Raw genomic sequence first — 19703 nt, forward strand, 5'->3', positions numbered from 1 at the left:
GTACCACAATGTTCACTGTAGCACTATTTACAATAGCCAGGACATGGAAGTAATCTAAATGTCCATCAACAGATGAATGGATAAAGATGCGGCACATATATTACTCAGCCATAAAAAGAAACAAAATTGAGTTATTTGTAATGAGGTAGATGGACCTAGAGTCTGTCATACAGAGTGAAGTAAGTTAGAAAGAAAAACAAATACCGTATACTAACGCATATGTATGGAATTAAAAAAAAATGGTGGTGATGAACCTAGTGGCAGGGCAGGAATAAAGACGCAGACATAGAGAATGGACTTGGGGACGGGGGGGGGGGCTGGGGGAGGGGGAAGCTGGGGTGAAGTGAGAGTAGCGTCGACACATATACACTTCCAAACGTAAGATAGCTAGTGGGAAGCAGCTGCATAGCACAGGGAGATCAGCTCAGTGATTTGTGACGACCTAGAGAGGTGGAATAGGGAGGGTGGGAGGGAGGGGATATGGGGATATATGTATGCATATGGCTGATTCACTTTGTTGTACAACAGAAATTAACACAGCATTGTGAAGCAATTATACTCCAATAAAGAGGTGTATATATATATATATGTATGTATGTATGTATATTCCAAGGGTGTAAAGTAAAAAATGAAAGCCCCCTTCTCACTATCCCAACCCCTTGAAGTTACCATTATTAAACGTTTTGCTGTACATCCTTTCAGGTAGGCACCTTTGATTTTTTGCCCTCATATACATTACACATTCGAAAAATTATTTCTGTTCCATAGATTCCTAGAAGTAGGATTGTTGTATCAGTGGATATGCATTTTTTAAAGTGTCCAAATTTTTTTTTCTTAAGACTTTATTTTTTTTTACAGCAGTTTTAGGTTCACAGCAAAATTGAGGAAGGTACAGAGATTTCCCATATACCCCCTGCCTCCACACATGCACCGAATCCCCCACCAGAGTGATACATTTGTTACAATTGATGAGTCTACATTGTCAGATTGGATATAGACTTAAAAGTAAGAAATATGTTGCTAAACCTTCCCTTCCCAACCCTCCCCTTAAGAAACCAATTTGCGCGAATGTACGTTCTCACTAACAGTAAAGTGGAAATAATAATAGCAATAATAAATGTTTTCCGTAGAAAAACTAAAAATAGAGAAAAGGAGTAGGAAGAAATTTAGTATGTCAACCCCAATTCCTAGAGATAACACTAATGACCATGTGGTGAATTTCAGAATGTAATTTCTACTATTTTAAAGTGGTTACAAATAGAGAAAAATCTCCTATATTGGTAAAGCATAAAACACAATGGCTATGCCAGTAAACAATTCCTTCATGGTCCTCCTTCCCAGGAACTGAGTAGAGTAATCTTTACCCCGTCGGGATCTTTGAAAGAACAATTTAGCATTCTCATCTCCATGGCAACCCTTTACCCGGTCGGTCTGAGTGATTGATAGTGATCTCATCCAATAGAATCTTTTCATTTGACGTTTCCAACCAATCGAGTGGAAGCAGGTGGCCCAGGGCGTTTCCACCGAGGCAAGAGCGGGTCTTATCTGCCTTACGTCGGCCGTGCGTCATCAGTCTGCGACAAGGGCACGGTTGCTCTGTTCAAGAAGTGGTTCCGCTGTTGCCGCAGCAATGAGCTGCGCCCGGGCGGCGGCGGCTTGCTGTCTGTGGCAGCTGCGCACGGGCGCCCCGAGGTCCCTCTCAGGTAAAGGGGGAGCATTACCGTGGCCCCGCCCCGTGCCGGCGAGCCAGGGAATTTTCTCCTGAGGCTTGGGTCGGAGAGGGCACGGGGAAGACGTTCACTACGTCACAGGGCTGCGACGGAGCGCGACTGAGCGGCTGGAAAAGCGGGGCTAGGCCAGTAGTACGCCGCGGGTCCGCTGGGCGGGAAGTGGAGTGGTTTTCCGCAGTAACCGTCTGGAGCGCCTGTTCCGGGTCGGCGCATTGGGGATGACCTAATTGTGCACCTGTTACGTGACGTCACTGCAGGTGTGGTCGGCGTTCCGGACTGAGGACAGTTGGCGACCTTAAAAGTTTAGTGTCCCGGGGACGGGGGGGTGGGGGGTGTCCTCCTCGTAGCCTTTGCTCAGGGCCTTGTAGGTAGTCCTACGACCAGCAGCGTCCGCTTGCCCCCGACACCTCCACCCCTCACCCCGGAGCTTGTTAGAAACGCGGATTCTCAGGTCCCTCCCCTGACCTACTGGATCGCTATGTCAGTATTTTAACAAGACCTTCGAATGATTCGTGTGCATTTGCAAGTTTGAGAGGCACCAGGGTATTAGAAGGAGTATCGAATTGGGAGTAGGGAGACTTAGGCCTGGATCCTGGCTCCTCCTTTCCTCATTTCATCCGAGCTGCCTCAGAAAATTGTGAGGTCATTTTCTCAAAGTTAAATCATTCGTGTACCACCTTGACGACTTTTGCCTTATAGCAATACCACTTGTATTTTGATTACTAAAGGTTTGTTTTTTTTCCCCTAAACCGTGTCCCATTTTAAATTAAGTAATTTCACGGAAACTAGATCCTTACGGTAAACAGAAAACCCGTATCTTCTGTCCCAAGAAAAGTAATCATAAAAAATAAATACGCTGAAAACAAGAAGTTATTGTGTTAGATACTGTTGCCTACCAAGGCTTGAACCCAAGATCATCTTTCTTTCTGGTAAGAAAGGGAGGTTAGCAAGTGTTAGGAAGACGTTTAAGATGTGTCAGCTGTAAACTGAGACCATCTCCTTGATGAAGACAAAAAAATTGGAAGAGAATAACTCTTGCTGAAAAACATGGGTGTTATTTAATGCATGTTCATAGCCACTTAAGGTCTTCCTATAAACCACATGAAACCTCCTAGGTACCATCATAGGTATGTGTTTCACATTTTGGGAAAACATGAATATAAAATGATGCATTTGAGAGCTTCTAGCACTGGGCCTCAATTTTATATATTATTTCTCAGTTTTATTTTAAAGTGTGTGACAGTGCAGGCAAAACTCAGAGGACTGTTGAACATGATTTTTTTTTTTTTTTTTTTTTTTTTGGCGGTATGCGGGCCTCTCACTGTTGTGGCCTCTCCCGTTGCGGAGCACAGGCTCCGGACGCGCAGGCTCAGCGGCCATGGCTCATGGGCCCAGCCGCTCCGCGGCATGTGGGATCCTCCCGGACCGGGGCACGAACCCGTGTCCCCTGCATCGGCAGGCGGACTCTCAACCACTGCGCCACCAGGGAAGCCCTGAACATGATTTTTAATGCTCCTTAGTTGAGCCAATACCAGAATAAGAATCATTGTTTTTCATTTAAAGAGTTACTTTGCTTCCTGTATCTCATTTTACCTTCATGATAACTCATTAAGAAAGGTTTTATTATTGCGTGTTTTCCCTTAAAAAGGAAATAACCTGATCATTCCCAATTTTATATGTAAGAAATGGCAATTCTGAATTGTCTAAGGTCTGTGTTAGAGACAGGATATGTATTTTCTGGCTCTAGCTCTGTGCCCCATCTGTGATCCATACTGTAGAAATATGTTGCTAAATCTTCCCTTCCCAACCCTCCCCTTAAGAAACCAATTTGCACCAATGTACGTTCTCACTAACAGTAAAGTGGAAATAATAATAGCAATAATGCTCTCTGTAGAAAAACTAAAAATAGAGAAAAGGAGTAGGAAGAAATTTAGTATGTCAACCCCAATACCTAGAGATAACACTAATGACCATGTGGTGAATTTCAGAATGTAATTTCTACTATTTAAAGTGGTTACAAATAGAGAAAAATCTCCTATATTGGTAAAGGAGATTTTTAGAAATAATGTTTTGCCAATCTGTGATCCATACTGTACATTTTTTTCCTTTTCCATTATGGTTTATTACAGGATATTGAATATAGTTCCTTGTGCTATATAGTAGGACCTTGTTGTTTATTTTATATATAGTAGTTTGTATCTGCTAATCCCAAACTCCTAATTTATCCCGCCCCCACCCCCTTTCCCCTTTGGTCACCATAAGTTTGTTTTCTATGTCTGTGAGTCTGTTTCTTAAGTTCATTTGTTAATTTCTTAATAATTTCACATTTTAGATTCCACATATAAGTGATATCATATGGTAGTCTTTCTCTGTCTTACATCACTTAGTATGATAATCTCTAGGTCCATCCATGTTGCTACAGATGGCATTATTTCACTCTTTTATGGCTGAAGAGTATTCCAGTGTGTGTGTGTGTGCGTGTGTATATAGGTAGATAGACCACATCTTCTTTATCCATTCATCTGTCGATGGGCATTTAGGTAGCTTCCATGTCTTGGCTATTGTAAATAGTGCTGCTGTGAACATTGGGGTGCATGTGTCTTTTCGATTTAGAGTTTTGTCCAGATATATGCCCAGGAGTGGGATTGCTGGATCATATGGCAACTCTGTTTTTAGTTTTTTGAGGAACCTCCATATTGTTCTCCATAGTGGCCGCACCAGTTTACATTCCCACCAACAGTGTAGGAGGGTTCCCCTTTCTCCACACCCTCTCCAGCATTTGTTATTTGTAGACTTTTTTTTTGTTTTTTTGTGGTACGTGGGCCTCTCACTGTTGTGGCCTCTTCTGTTGCGGAGCACAGGCTCCGGACGCACAGGCTCAGCAGCCATGGCTCACAGGCCTAGCCGCTCCGCAGCATGTGGGATCTTCCCGGACCGGGGCACGAACCCGTGTCCCCCGCATCGGCAGGCGGACTCTCAACCACTGCGCCACCAGGGAAGCCCATTTGTAGACTTTTTAATGGCCATTCTGACGGGTGTAAGGTGGTACCTCATTGTAGTTTTGATTTGCATTTTTCTAATTAGCAATGTTGAGCACCTTTTCATGTGTCTGTTGGCCATCTGTTTGTCTTCTTTGGAGAAATGTCTGTTTAAGTCTTCCGCCCATTTTTTGATTGGGTTGTTTGTTTTTTTGTTATTGAGCTGTATGAACTGTTTGTGTATTTTGGAAATTAAGCCCTTGTGGGTTGCATCGTTTGCAAATATTTTCTCCCAGTCCATAGGTTGTCTTTTCATTTTGTTTATGGTTTCCTTTGCTGTGCAAAAGCTTATAAGTTTGATTAGGTCCCATTGTTTATTTTTGCTTTTATTTCTGTTGCCTTGGGAGACTGACCTAAGAAAACATTGGTGTGATTTATGTCTGAGAATGTTTTGCCTATGTTCTCTTCTAGGAGTTTTATGGTGTCATGTCTTAATATGTAAGTTTTTAAGCCAGTTTGAGTTGGTTTTTGTGTATGGTGTAAGGGTGTGTTCTAAATGCATTGATTTACATTTGGCTGTCCAGCTTTCCCAACACCACTTGCTGAAGAGACTGTCTTTTCTCCATTGTATATTAATTGGCAAAGATTAATTGGCCATAGGTGTGTGGGTTTATTTCTGGGCTCTCTATTCTATTCCATTGATCCATATGTCTGTTTTTGTGCCAGTACCACACTGTTTTGATTACTGTAGCCTTGTAATATTGTCTGAAGTCTGGGAGGGTTATGCCACCAGCTTTGTCCTTTTTCCTCAGGATTGCTTTGGCAATTCTGGGTCGTTTATGGTTCCATATAAATTTTAGGATTATTCGTTCTAGTTCTGTGAAAATGGCCGTGGGTAATTTGATAGGGATCACATTAAGTCTGTAGATTGTTCTGGGTAGTTTGGCCATTTAAATAATATTAATTTTTCCAATCCAGGAGTATCCATCCCATACTTTTTAAAGAGACCTTGCAGAGATTATGAAAAGATAGAAATAGCAAATATTACAATACCCCACCCTCCACACATACTCCCAAAAAGCATTTATTAGGTGCCTGAATCTGGAAGAGTGTTGCAGTGCTAGGGAAAATTCAAGTATGTTTTTAATAGAAATGTAATTCTACCCATCAGAAGTCAGATGTGCGTTTGAACTCACCCTCATCCTATGCACTCAGCCCCTTGCTATTTCTCAGTAAGTGGTTTCTTAAAAATGAGTATTGAGGGATTTCCCAATAGTCCAATGGTTAGGACTTGGTGCTTTCACTGCCGAGGGCCTGGGTTCAATCCCTGGTCGGGGAACTAAGATCCCGCAAGCCATGGGGAGCGGCCAAAAAAAAGAGTATTGAGTTGTCTTTAAAGTTCTTTCCCATTAACACGTTTCTGGATGGGAATAACAAAAGAACAAGCAAACAAGATTACTTTAAAAAATAGAGTCATCTCATCGTTTTCAATTTTAATTGGGCCCCATCTTTCTATAAGGAGGCCAGATCGATGGAAGCACCAGTCCTTGGACTTGGAGGCAAAAACTTGAGACAGGTTACCTTGACTTTGTCAAATGTCTCAAATTATTCTCCACATAAAAACATGGCCACGGACCACAGTGACCCACTGTCTGATGGCACAGATCTGAGTGGTACCTTACACCTGGCAGAACTTGGACTCCATCCAGTTTCTTGAGTCAGATATGCTCGGTGAGATGGAGCAGGTTATATGTGGAAGACTGGATCACAGCTGGGTCACCATGCTTCGGACCCCTAATATCCACTGCTCCTTTGTTTAGTCATTTAAAATCCCCTGCCTGAAAAGTTCAAATGCAGAACCCCCTCATATTTCATCAAGCCTACCCCATCACTGTGTCCAAAGCACTCAAGCCTTTTTTAATGGAAAAACAAACAAACAAACTATAGATGTATCCAAAATGAAACTTTCTGCACATTGTGTGGGTGTTCAAGTTAGCCTAAATGAAAAGAAGTATCTATTAAACACACAGTAGTCATACATAAGAGCCTTGAAACACATCTCAAGATGATATCAATACAGGTCAAAGTTCACATTCCAAACTAAATGGTCTCTCTGAGTCTCTATTTCCATATCTTCAGAATGAGTTGATAACACCTTATACATCTAAACATGTTACAAAACTCTTCTCTTAGGGGAGAGAACTTTGGGAATGCCCTAATGTAAGCCTCAGAGATTACAGTCAAGGTGTTACTGTTTGGAGATTTTTTTAAAAGACAAAATCTAATCTATCCTGAAGAATTTATATTTTGAAAGCAAGAAGAGTTCAGTTGAATTAAGTACCATAATGAGATGAAACCTAAGCTCTAAGGCTAAGTTCTCAAAGTCAGATGCCCACGGGTGCAGATATTTTTAGGAGAAATTAAATCTACAGTTCGTAACCTTGGCTGCAGAGAGGATTTGCGCACAGAACTTTTCAAAAACATCTGTGTCCCCTCCCAGAGATCAACGGGGGAGGAGCATCCGTGCTTTTGAGAGCTACCTAGGGGTTCTGTGCAGCCAGGGTTGGGAACAGAGCAAGCTGGCACGAGCGGGTGGACTGGAGAACCATGCCCGTCTAGAGGCAGCTACCACGTTAACTGCCTGGTGAGAAGACAGGATCAGTATTTCTAGATCATCATACACTTAGATTGAAGCCAGAGTCCAGATCTTTAGTTAAAATCTTCTATGTTTTAAATAATGGTAACTAATTTACTTCAAAAAACAGAACAAAAACCATTGCAGGTTAAACAGAATACACCCGTGGGCGTACCCCACCTATGGGGAGCTTATTTGTGACCTTTGCTCTAAGGTGCCTCTTTCTTCTGTCTATGAAGGAAACAACTCAGTTTTACCCGAGAGTAATGGAGAATAAACACTTGCGTTGCAGCTTATGGAAGAAGAAGCAGTGTCAGATTTTGCAGTTCGGGAGTGACCTTAGAGGGTATCAGTCGGGCAGCTGTGGATCGAATAATCCGGGTGGATCATGCAGGTGAATATGGAGCGAACCGCATCTACGCAGGGCAGATGGCCATCCTGGGTCGGACGAGCGTCGGGCCGGTCATTCAGGTGGGCGCCTCTTTATCTGAGTAATGAATCGCATTGGGTCATGCCTTCTCAAGGGAGATACTGTTGTCCCCAGGCAAGTAAGAATTGGTTGTGCGGGTGGGGATGGAGGAGTAAAAAGCATATTATTATTTTTTTATCAAGCACATACATTTCGTACATAAACACATACAGTATATCTGTAGTATTAAAATGTCTTGGTGGGGGGCGGTGCGGGCGATTAAAAAAGGGCTGAGAGTCAGCGTTAAGTAAAAGCGCCAGTTGTGAGACGTTGTGGTCCTGCCCATAGTGGAGACCAGTGGAGACATTTTATATTGAGGGGCAGACGGTCGGGCCTGGGCTTTATAGTCACACAGACTATAAAGGTTCACATTCCAGCTCTCTCCCGGTGTGACCTGGGGGAAGTCACATGACCTCTCCATTTCCATATCTGCAAAATGAGCTGTTAACACCTCATTAGGTTTTGGTGAAGAATAAATGAGCTGGTGTAGAGCGGCTAATACCATGCCTGGCATGTAATAGACACTTAGCACATGTTAAATTGCCTGCTCTGAGCCTTTGGGCAAGTTACTTGACCTCTCTGTGCCTCACTTTCTTCGTCTGTAAAGTGAGGATAATAACAGTTCGTCCTTCACAAAGCAGTTGTGCAGATTAAGTTAATTACGTATGTAAAGCTATTTGACAGTACTTGGCTATAGGACATACTCCTTAAGAGTTAGCTCTTATAATCATTCTCCCTTTTTTCTTTGATGTAAATGATACATTTCTGGCTCTCTGAAAGGAACTTATATAAAATGTAATATTCTGCCCTTCTGATTTTGAGGTGGGCTACACATCTCATTTCTCCTGGGTGCGCACTCTTGTCCCTGAATAGGCGCGTTGTGGGTCGGAGGAGCTTCTTCTGGCACCATGGTTCGGGGTCCGCTTCTCTGGAATTAAGATTACAGATGCTTCTTTTGGTTTGCTGTCACTCTCTTCTCCGTAGCCTGATGTTTAGGGTTTTTCTTCGACGATTCAAGGGGAATGGGAGAAATAGCAGTTCTCATCATTTTGCCGGTTTTGCTTCCTTTACCGCACGTGGACAGGGCATTAGTTTCCTTGCTATATAGCAGGCGGTCTCTGTGGAATGCTTGCATGTCTTTGTTTTTATGTTTCTTACAGAAAATGTGGGATCAAGAAAAGGACCATTTGAAAAAGTTCAATGAGTTGATGGTTGCATTCAGGGTGCGGCCAACCATTCTGATGCCCTTTTGGAATGTGCTGGGCTTTGCACTGGGTATGTGTCTGTCCAGAAGAGCCTGTGTGAGCTTAGGGATCTGGGGTGATTGAATCATTAAATAACCACTTCTACAATTCTTGCTGTGTCCTCTTACAACCTTTTAATTTACTTAATATTTTTCTGAAGTTAAATTGACTTTTTTTTTGCTTACATTTATTTAAGATAGAATCTTAAAATCAGAACTTTTATAAATAGAAGGTACAGTGAAAATAAATACAACAGAGAGGAAAAATGCTAGAGCAATTCAGTTGTAGCCAGATGGTATTCCCCGATGAAGGTTCTAAACCTGAGATCTGCTCACTCTTAAAAAGGGAGTCAGGGAATTCCCTGGCGGTCCAGTGGTTGGGACTCGGCGCTTTCACTGCCTGGGTTCAATCCCTGGTTGGGGAACTAAGATCCCGCAAGCCACGAGACACGGCCAAAAAAAGAAGGGTGGTGGGGGGAATCAGTGGTATAGAGGAACCCAAAACACACTCACCCTCAGTGAAGACTCACTCCTGCCATAATCGGAAGGTTAGAAAAAGCACTGAAAAAAGAACATTCTTACTGTGTGATTCAGGGTTTAACACTGTGATCTGGTACCACCTAAAACTATGGTTTTGAAGGGGGGCAAGTTGCTCCTGAGGATGCTTGGCAACATCTAAAGACATTTTTGGTTGTCACAACTGGGGATGCCACTGGCACCTAGTGGGTAAAGGCCAAGGGTGCTGCTAAACAGCCCACAGTGTTCAGGACATTCCCCCGCAACAAGGAATTATCCAGCCCCAGAGTCCAGGGTGCCAAGGTGACAAACCCTGACCTCAGCTGATCTCCATCCCCAGTGGTATCAGCCCCATCCTTTGCCTTCTGGGTCTGACAATTCCAGGTGCGGGAACTGCCCTGCTTGGGAAGGAGGGCGCAATGGCCTGCACAGTTGCTGTGGAAGAGTCCATAGCACACCACTACAACAACCAGATCAGGATGCTGATGGAGAAGGAGCCTGAAAAGTATGAAGAGCTTCTTCAGGTATTTGACTGGCTGTGGAAGGGGCTGCTGCGGGGGGAAGGGCAGATATGCAGTTTGGTAAGAGGAACAAAATAGAGTGTTAGGGAATTGCGATGCCTCAGAAACCTAGGGCAGCACCTCATTTTAAAAGCAAGCAAACTGAGGCAGCTGAAGCCGTATGTCCTGTCACGTGCTTGGGCAGAGCTGGGACTGAAACCTGTGTTTCCTGAGTCCAGACCTGTATTCTCTCTGCTTCCGGATCATTGATAGATTCTGAGCAAATGCCATGAGTACAAACCCTTCAGATTAAATAAATAAATATCCTCAGAAATTTTCTACAGCAAATAAGGGAACTGTTTAATTTTTTTTGAAGCTAAGTCAGTGGCCAACCACCTGTTTCTATAAATAAAGTTTTGTTGGAACACAGCTGCACCCATCTGTCTACATGTCCATGGCTGCTGTCCCCTCTACGATGGAAGAGTTGAGTTGTTGTGACAGGGACCTTACAGCCCCAAAAGCTTGAAGTACTGACTCTGGCCCTTTGTAGGAAAAGTTTGCCTACCTGTGTCTTAGATGATAATATGAGGCTTTAGTCTCCAAAATAAGTCAGAACAGCAGGGAGCTGGTAGGCTGACTTGCTTCTATTTCTTTTTCCTTAATCAGGTGATAAGGAAATTTCGGGATGAAGAGCTTGAGCACCATGACATAGGCCTCGAACACGACGCAGAACTGGTGGGGAACCCCTTTTACTGTTTGCTTGTGGTGACCTTATTTGGAAGGATGAGGGATGGGAAGGTTTCTGTTCCCAGAAAGATACAAAGTGGCTGTCAGACAAAGAGAACCAATACATTGCTTGACAGAGAGCCAGCAAATGGCTTTCTCCCAACTGGGAATCTTATTTCTTGCTTCTCTTCCTTATCCTTCTACCCAGCACTTTCTCCCTCTCGGGTGAGAAACCAGTTGGGTCAAACGTTTTGGATGCAGCAGAGGCATTCCAATCTTTTGAATAGGTTTTTTTTTCCCCCAATTAAAATAAATTGTTTCTTAGATCTTATTACTTATCCAGAGAAGTCCCAACCCTGCCATGCCAGGCCTGTACCTTACAACTGAAGGTGAACATAGAGCAGGTTTCTTTGGGTTGCTTATTGTTGTTGTTTTTAACAGGCTCCAGCGTACGCTGTTCTGAAGAGCGTTATCCAGGCTGGATGCAGCGTGGCAATATATTTATCAGAAAGACTGTAAAGTATGTCCACTTTTCCTTGTGTATAAACGATGATAGTAATTTAACAGTGACAATAGCAGAAAAGGAAACGTACAGTTACTGTTCTGTGAATTTGTTAATAAACTGCGAGAGGTTTTTTTGTTAATAAAATTCTCCAGTGTTGATTTTTTTTTTTTTTTTTTTTTTTTGCGGTATGCGGGCCTCTCACCGTTGTGGCCTCTCCCGTTGTGGAGCACAAGCTCCGAACGCACAGGCCCAGCGGCCATGGCTCACGGGCCCAGCCGCTCCGCAGCATGTGGGATCTTCCCGGACTGGGGCACGAACCCGTGTCCCCTGCATTGGCAGGCGGACTCTCAACCACTGCGCCACCAGGGAAGCCCCTCCAGTGTTGATTTTTCTGTGCTGCTTTATGGCCATACGGCTGACAGTTCACCAGGTGCATTCAGATTATAGCAAAATAAGCTGGTCCTTGTTTGGTCTGTAGTTAATTTTTTCATAAAGCATTAAGAATGAATCATTAAGAAAGTAACAGAAATCTTCAAGAGAAAAAAAAAAGAGTTTACTGGTAACACAAAGTAATTTAAAACACAATGATGTTTAAGATTGACCAAGCAAGACTGCTGAGCCCATCAGGTAAGCGGAAGACTGACATTGTTTTGTTTTGTTTTGTTTTGTTTAACATCTTTATTGGGGTATAATTGCTTTACAATGGTGTGTTAGTTTCTGCTTTATAACAAAGTGAACCACTTATACATATACACATGTTCCCATATCTCTTCCCCGCCCCGTGTCTCCCTCCCTCCCACCCTCCCCATCCCACCCCTCCAGGCGGTCACAAAGCACCGAGCCGATATCCCTGTGCCATGCGGCTGCTTCCCACTAGCTATCTACCTTACGTTTGGTAGTGTATATATGTCCATGACTCTCTCTCGCCCTGTCACAGCTCACCCTTCCCCTTCCCCATATCCTCAAGTCCGTTCTCCAGTAGGTCTGTGTCTTTATTCCTGTCTTACCCCTAGGTTCTTCATGACATTTTTTTTTCTTAAATTCCATATATATGTGTTAGCATACAGTATTTGTCTTTTTCTTTCTGACTTACTTCACTCTGTATGACAGACTCTAGGTCTATCTACCTCATTACAAATAGCTCAATTTCATTTCTTTTTATGGCTGAGTAATATTCCATTGTATATATGTGCCACATCTTCTTTATCCATTCATCCGATGATGGGCATTTAGGTTGTTTCCATCTCCGGGCTATTGTAAATAGAGCTGCAATGAACATTTTGGTACATGACTCTTTTTGAATTTCGGTTTTCTCAGGGTATATGCCCAGTAGTGGGATTGCTGGGTCATATGGTAGTTCTATTTGTAGCTTTTTAAGGAACCTCCATACTGTTCTCCATAGTGGCTGAACCAATTCACATTCCCACCAGCAGTGCAAGAGTGTTCCCTTTTCTCCACACCCCCTCCAGCATTTATTGTTTCTAGATTTTTTGATGATGGCCATTCTGACTGGTGTGAGATGATATCTCATTGTAGTTTTGATTTGCATTTCTGTAATGATTAATGATGTTGAGCATTCTTTCATGTGTTTGTTGGCAGTCTATATCTTCTTTGGAGAATTGTCTGTTTAGGTCTTCTGCCCATTTTTGGATTGGGTTGTTTGTTTTTTTGTTATTGAGCTGCATGAGCTGCTTGTAAATTTTGGAGATTAATCCTTTGTCGACTGACATTGTTTTTATTGTGAATTGTGGGTTTAGAGCAGGTTACTTCCATCAGAGAATATACTAAATTGTGGATTATTTGTGAAGTTGAATTATAATCATTTCCTTTAGGTCTGTTCCCAAAAGAATGGGCCAAAACGGACTATAATTTTCATACTTTGTTGAAATCTTCTATGATTTTCAAATTGTTAAATTTATGAAAAAACCTAGATCAGTGGTATTCTTTTCTCTGGCTGCACATTAGAATGTCCTGAAGAGCATTTTAGAATTTTTCAGGTTGTGAAGAAAAAATTCTGACTGAATTAGGGTGGGGCCCAGGATCAGAATGGTTTCGAAAGCTCCCAGGCGATTCTGGGGTGGGTCAGGGCTGGGGACCCCTGGACTAGATTGTCAGCTTCTCGTGGAGAAGAATCACGTCACTGGGTCTTTGCCTCCCACCCAGCGCCCTGTGTTTAATCAGTACCTCGTGATGGGCCAACTCGCCACAGTGGGTCCTGTTTTGAAGGACTGTGACACCAGGATAGTGTGGACTAGTCCTCTACAACCTCTTTTTTCCTAAACAGAACATGAATTTAATCTTATGGGATCAAGTGAATCAATCTTCTGATAATAATTAAACATGGGAGGGAAGCGCTGAAGACAACTGAATTCCCAACTCTTGTGCTAGGTTACAAACAGATGTCTGTAGTATAGTTAGTGTAGTTGGTTAACAACTGAAAAGCCAAGTTTCCTACTCAGTTATTGCCTATATCTCCATTATTTTATAAATGTGCATTTTATGTCTTTCCTGTAAAGACTATGAGTTTATTGAGGGCTAAACATCTTTTCCGGTTCCTGGTACATAGTAGGTACCCATTTAAAGGGAGGGAGGGACAAAACGTACATAAGTAGCTACCAAACTGGTAGGAAAATGGCCTCCATGGCTGTTCCTCTTCTCCTCTGGATCTCAGTGCCAGAGTTTCCCAGAGTGTGGTCCCTGGCTCTGTTCTGTCCATCATCTTTTTCTTGGTATCTCATCCTGCCTGTGGCTGACTCCTTCACAGTTGTATCTCCAGTCCAGGTTTCTCATTTTCAAATATCCATCTGCCTACAAGATCCCTCCACTTGGAAGTCAAGAGAATCCCAAGCTCCACACACCCCAAGCTGAGCTCCCTGCCTCCCCTCCCCCAGTCCTGCTTCCCCAGTGGCCTCCCCATCACAGGGAATGGCAACTCCATCCTTCTGGTCCTCAGGCCAAAAGCTGTACAGTCACCTTTGACACCTGCCTCTATTACAGTCCCATCAACCAGGACATTCTTCAGGTTCTACCACATCCTCTTCACTGTCTCAACTGCTGCCACTCAGGTCCCTCCCACCCCATCTCTTACCTAGATTATTTTAGAAGCACTCTAACTGTTCTTCTTACCCTTGTCCTCCCACAATCCATTCTCAACCCAGCAGCCGGAATGACCCTTTGAACCGTAAGTCAGATCACAATACTGCTCAGCTTAGAACCTCCCAGTGGCTTTCCCCAGTTACCACAGAATAAAAGTCACAGTCTCTAAAATGGTTTACAAGACCTACGTGATCTGGCCTTCTCTGACCAGTTCCCCTTCCTCAATCTGCTCTGGTCATGCCGGCCCCCTTCCTATTCCTTGAAATGCCAAGGCATGCTTTGGCCTTGTGGCCTTTGCAGTGGCTGTTCCCTCTGCCTGGAATCCTTTCCCCCAGATATCTGCATGGTCAAATCCCTCACTAACTCCTAATATTTTGTTCAAATGTCACTTTTGAAAGGACCCCTTTTTCAAAATTGCAGACCCCACCCCGCCACATGCCTCATCCCCCTTGCTCTGCTCTGCTCTGCACTTTTCCCCCACAGCACTTACTGCCTTCTAGCATATTATATAATGTACTTGCTATGTTTTTTTGTCTGTTTCTCCCCACAAGAATGTAAGCTTTGTAGGGCAGAAATCTGTTTTAATCACTGACACATAATGGGCACTCAATAACTAGTTGTTGATGGGATTGAATGAAGAAATTGCTCTCCCTTACTAGAAGTCAGTTTTAGATAACTAGTAATTCAGAACTACTCCTGTGTGCATGTCAGCAAAATTCAGTGGAGATTTATTGAGAAGATGCTGACCTGGGCCCCTGGCCCCCTGGTCTGTACAAATTGTTTTGCTGTAAAACAGAATCTTTCAGCTGGGTGGTGGGGCCGGGGGTTGGGGGGAAATGCTACCAGGAAACCAAAGGAAGGCCATTCTCTACGTTTCCTGCTGATGATTTCAAAATTAGAGGCTGGAGTTTTGCATGTGAATCCACGTGCAAAGAATGAATTTAGAGCTGTACTTCACAGCATATAGAAAAATTAACTCAAAATAGACCACTAAATCTCTAAAGCTCTTAGACGAAAACATAAGGGTAAATCTTTGTGACCTTGGATTAGGCAACAGTTCTCTAGATATGACACCAAAAGCACAGGCAATGAAAGAAAAAAATAAAGTGGACTTCATCAAAATAAAAACTTTTGTTTTTGGAAGAACACTATCATGAAAGTGAGAAGACCACCAACAGAACAGGAGAGGATATTTGCAAATCATATATCTGATAAGGGATTTGTATCTAGAATATATAAAGAACTCTTACAACTCAACAATAAGACAGATAGTCTAATTAAAAATAGGCAAATGGACATGTCTCCAAAGAAGATACACAAATGGCCAATAAGCATTTGGAAAACATGCTCAACATCATTACAGAAAACCACAATGAGATACCACTTTACACCCACTAGGATGGCTACAGTCAAAAAGATGGAAAGTAACAAGTGTCGGTGAGGACGTGGGGAAATTGGAGCTCTCATGCACTGTTGATGGGAATGTAAAATGGTGCAACCCCTTTGGAAAATAGTCCGGCATTTCCTCAGTTAGTTACACATAGAATTACCATGGTACAGTTAACTCCTCTCCTAGGTATAAACTCAAAAGAAATGAAAATGTGTTCAAATAGGTAGTGGTACATGAATATTCACAGTAACATTGTTCATAATAGCCAGAAAGTAGAAACAACCCAAATGTCCATTAGCTGATGAATCAACAAACTAAATGTGGTATATTCATATGATGGAATATTCATCCATAAGAAGGAAGGAAGTACTGATACATGCTGTAGCATTGAGTATATGCTGAGTATATCAGCATGTACTGATACATGCTGTAACATTGAGGAATATTATTCATCCATAAGAAGGAAGGGAGTACTGATACATGCTGTAACATTGAGGAACTTTAAAAACATGTTTGGTTACAAAGTTTCAGTATGGAAGGTGAAAATAGTTCTGGAGATGGATGGTGGCCATAGTTATGCAACAATGTGAATGTGCTTAATGCCACTGAACTCTACACATGAAAATGGTAAGACAGTAAATGTTGTGTATATTTTACAGTAATAATTTTTTAAAAACATGCTAAGTGAAGGGAGCTGGACACAAAAGGCCATATATTGTATGAGTCCATTTATATGAAATGTCCAGAACAGGCAAATCCAGAGACAGAAAATAAACTAGTGGTGGCCTAGGACTTCAAGAGATGGGGGGAATGGGGAGGAACTGCTAATGGATTTCGGGTTTCTTTTTGGGGTGATGAATGTTCTAGAATTAGATGGTGGTGATGGACCTGTGAGTATACTAAAAACCACTGGAACGTAGGCTTTTAAATGGTGAATTTTATGGTATGAATGGTATGAATGATAGCAATAAAAAAAAATACAGGATTTGTAGTTTCATGCTATATTTGAAAGGAAATTCAGTCCAGGCTGTTGAATGGGGAAACAATTTCTTTAACGTACAGCCTTCAAGCCAGCAGAGCATGTGGAAGCCTTGATCTTCTGAGGTGCTGGTGCTGTTTCTTGCCTTCCTGTATCAAAGCTCATTTTGTAAGTATTGCAGTCAGGAGTCTTAGTCCTGTGAAGGGACTTTGTTCAACCCTTATTAAAAGCCCAGATTTGCTGCTGTGTGCTTGGCATCCCCTTCAGAATCGATGTCTGATGTTTTATGCTTCTGAAATCTTCTAGAACAAGGCCAGAGAGATTTTCTGAATCCCTCTTTGATTGTTTTTAATTCCATTACAGCTTGTCCTCGTGTATTAACAAGGTAATCTTGTCTTTCTCTTACTTTACTGCTCTGATCTTTCAGAGGAAATGTGATTTTAAAATGGGACACCATCCAAAGATCATGCCAGGATGACAAAGGATATTATTCATGCAAGCAGTGCAGTTCCAAAGATGTGATCTGAGCTATAGTTCTTTGCATGTTTTTGATTCCCTTTCTACTCAGAAGTGGTCCACAGGGCTTCCCTGGTGGCTCAGTGGTTAAGAATCCACCTGCCGGGCTTCCCTGGTGGCACAGTGGTTGGGAGTCCGCCTGCCGATGTAGGGGACGCGGGTTCGTGCCCCGGTCCGGGAGGATCCCGCATGCCGCGGAGCGGCTGGAACTGTGGGCCATGGCCGCTGGGCCTGCGCGTCCGGAGCCTGTGCTCCACAACGGGAGAGGCCACAGCGGTGAGAGGCCCGCGTACCGCAAAAAAAAAAAAAAAAAAAAAAATCCACCTGCCAATGCAGGGGACACGGGTTCGAGCCCTGGTCCAGGAAGATCCCACATGCCGCAGAGCAATGAAGCCCGTGCACCACAGCTACTGAGCCTGCGCTCTAGAGCCCAGGAGCCACAACTACTGAGCCCACGTGCCACAACTGCTGAAGCCCACGCGCCTAGAGCCCGTGCTCTGCAACAAGAGAAGCCACTGCAATGAGAAGCCCGTGCACCGCAATGAAGAGCAGCCCCGACTCGCCGCAACTAGAGAAAGCCCACGCACAGCAACGAAGGCCCAACGCAGCCAAAATTAAATTAAATTAAATTAAATTAAAAAATAGAAGTGGCCCACAGACCAATAGCAGTGGTATCACCTGGGAGCATGTTAGAAATGCAGAATTTGGGGCTTCTCCCCAAACCTACCTAATCAGAATCTGCATTTTAACAAGATGTGGTGGTTTTAAAGTATGTCCACACACTCCTTGATATTCCTCTGTTTGGTGGAGCCTAATTCCCCTTATCTTGAGTGTGGGCTGTCCTTAGTGACTTGTTTATAACAAACCATGAGGCAGAGATGGTGGAGTGCGACCTCCAAGGCAGCTAAGTCATAAAAGACCTCTCTCTAGGATCTCTCCTCCTTGGGGAAGCCAGAGTTGCCATGTGGTGAGAACACTCAAGCAGTAATCTATGGAGAGGGTCACATGGCCAAGAACTGAGGCCCCCTGCCAACAATCATGTTGCACAACATCTCAGAAGTGAATCCTCAGCCTTGGTCAAGACTTCAGATGACATAACTGCAGCCAGCAGCCAGCCTGCAACCTTATGAAGACCCAGAGCCAGACCCACGCAGCTGAGTCACTCCTGAGCTCCTGACTCTCAGCAACTATGTTAGATGATAAATGTTCGTTGTTTTCAACTGCTGGGTTTTGAGGTGAATTGTTATACAGAAATAACCAATACACAACATTTCCAGGTGATTTGGAAGCACATTACAGTTTGAGAAGCACCGAACTAGACCATGAACTCCAGGAAGGTAGAGACCACTTAGGCATTTCCTTATCTTTAGGGCTTGGTACAGTGCCTGACACTCAGTGAATTTTTGTTGGGCCAAATACAAGGTTAAATTGCCCTGTATTTTTAAAAATTAAAACTATTTTTGTAATAAATAGTGGATGTATGCACATGGTGAAATATTCCAAGAGTTAAAGGGTATTTACAGTGACAAGCATATCTCCCTGTTTGTTGATTACCAGGAAACTGAGACCACTTGCCTTACCTTGTGATTAACTATTAGCAATCTGCCCCATTCCCTTTCCCCCTCACTTCCAAAAGTAACACTTGCCTCAAAAACAATATAAACTAAAACAAAACAAAACAAAACCCAAAAACCAACAATATAAACTGCCTGTACATAAAAAAGAAAAAGAAAAAAAAAAGCACCCCTTTCAAACTTATTCCCTAAAAGTAACCACTATTAATAGTCACTGTGTTCATTTCCAGACTCAAAAAGTCTATCCATACGTATACAGTTTTGGATTTGTATTGTTCCCCAAACGGAGTAATACTGGGCATCTTGCCTTGACACGTGCGTTTTCCACTTCGTGACCGTTATTGGCCACCTTTTCAAGTCAGCCCCTGCGATCCACCTCGCCCCGCCCGCTGGCTGCTGCCTTGCCTCAGGGCCACCTCCGTCACGCGGCCCTGCGCCAGCGCTACCCACAGGCCCACCTGCACTGCCCTACAGCTGCACCCGGCGGCTCCCACACCGCCCCACCCAGCGCAGCTCTCCCGACCCTCGCGCCGCACAGGAGGAAACGCTAGGTGCTGGAGAGGCTAGAACTTAACCACGAAGCCCCTCCGCCTCTTACGTACTCTCGACCCCCAGCGGTGGGCATTTGGGGTTATTAACACAGAACTGGGGGACCTCTAATGCTTCAGGGACCACCTCTGAACACAGTCTCTATGGAATTTCCAGAGGAGGGACCCCTTGGGGTCTTTAACCTTTCTGGAGATCCCAGACTTCTTTGACCATATAATAAAAGCTCTGGATCATCACCCCTGGGCCTCCTTAAGGTCTCTTGATCCGGGTGATTTGGGGAGAAGAAAACGTGACCTT

The 19703-nt window shown here is 43.5% G+C and overlaps 1 protein-coding gene across 2 annotated transcripts; it reads left to right on the plus strand.

Annotated features, from left to right (window-relative positions):
* The first annotated feature begins 1544 nt into the window (after nucleotides 1–1544).
* On the plus strand, nucleotides 1545–18755 carry COQ7 (coenzyme Q7, hydroxylase). Of its 2 annotated transcripts, XR_002173697.3 has the most exons (8): nucleotides 1545–1703; nucleotides 7636–7814; nucleotides 8973–9087; nucleotides 9956–10095; nucleotides 10738–10806; nucleotides 11239–11317; nucleotides 16851–16935; nucleotides 17195–18755. XR_002173697.3 is itself a non-coding variant. In XM_019922033.3 (7 exons), exons 1-6 carry the CDS (start codon nucleotides 1631–1633, stop codon nucleotides 11314–11316), a joined length of 654 nt encoding a protein of 217 aa, XP_019777592.1. In that variant the 5' UTR covers nucleotides 1545–1630; the 3' UTR covers nucleotide 11317; nucleotides 16851–18755. The 2 variants fall into 2 exon arrangements, 1 of the variants encoding a protein (XP_019777592.1); XM_019922033.3 differs by having other exon boundaries at nucleotides 16851–18755.
* Nucleotides 18756–19703: the final 948 nt, after the last annotated feature.

This window comes from Tursiops truncatus, chromosome 15, assembly GCF_011762595.2.
Source record: "Tursiops truncatus isolate mTurTru1 chromosome 15, mTurTru1.mat.Y, whole genome shotgun sequence".
In the NCBI taxonomy this organism is placed as follows: Eukaryota; Metazoa; Chordata; class Mammalia; order Artiodactyla; family Delphinidae; genus Tursiops; species Tursiops truncatus.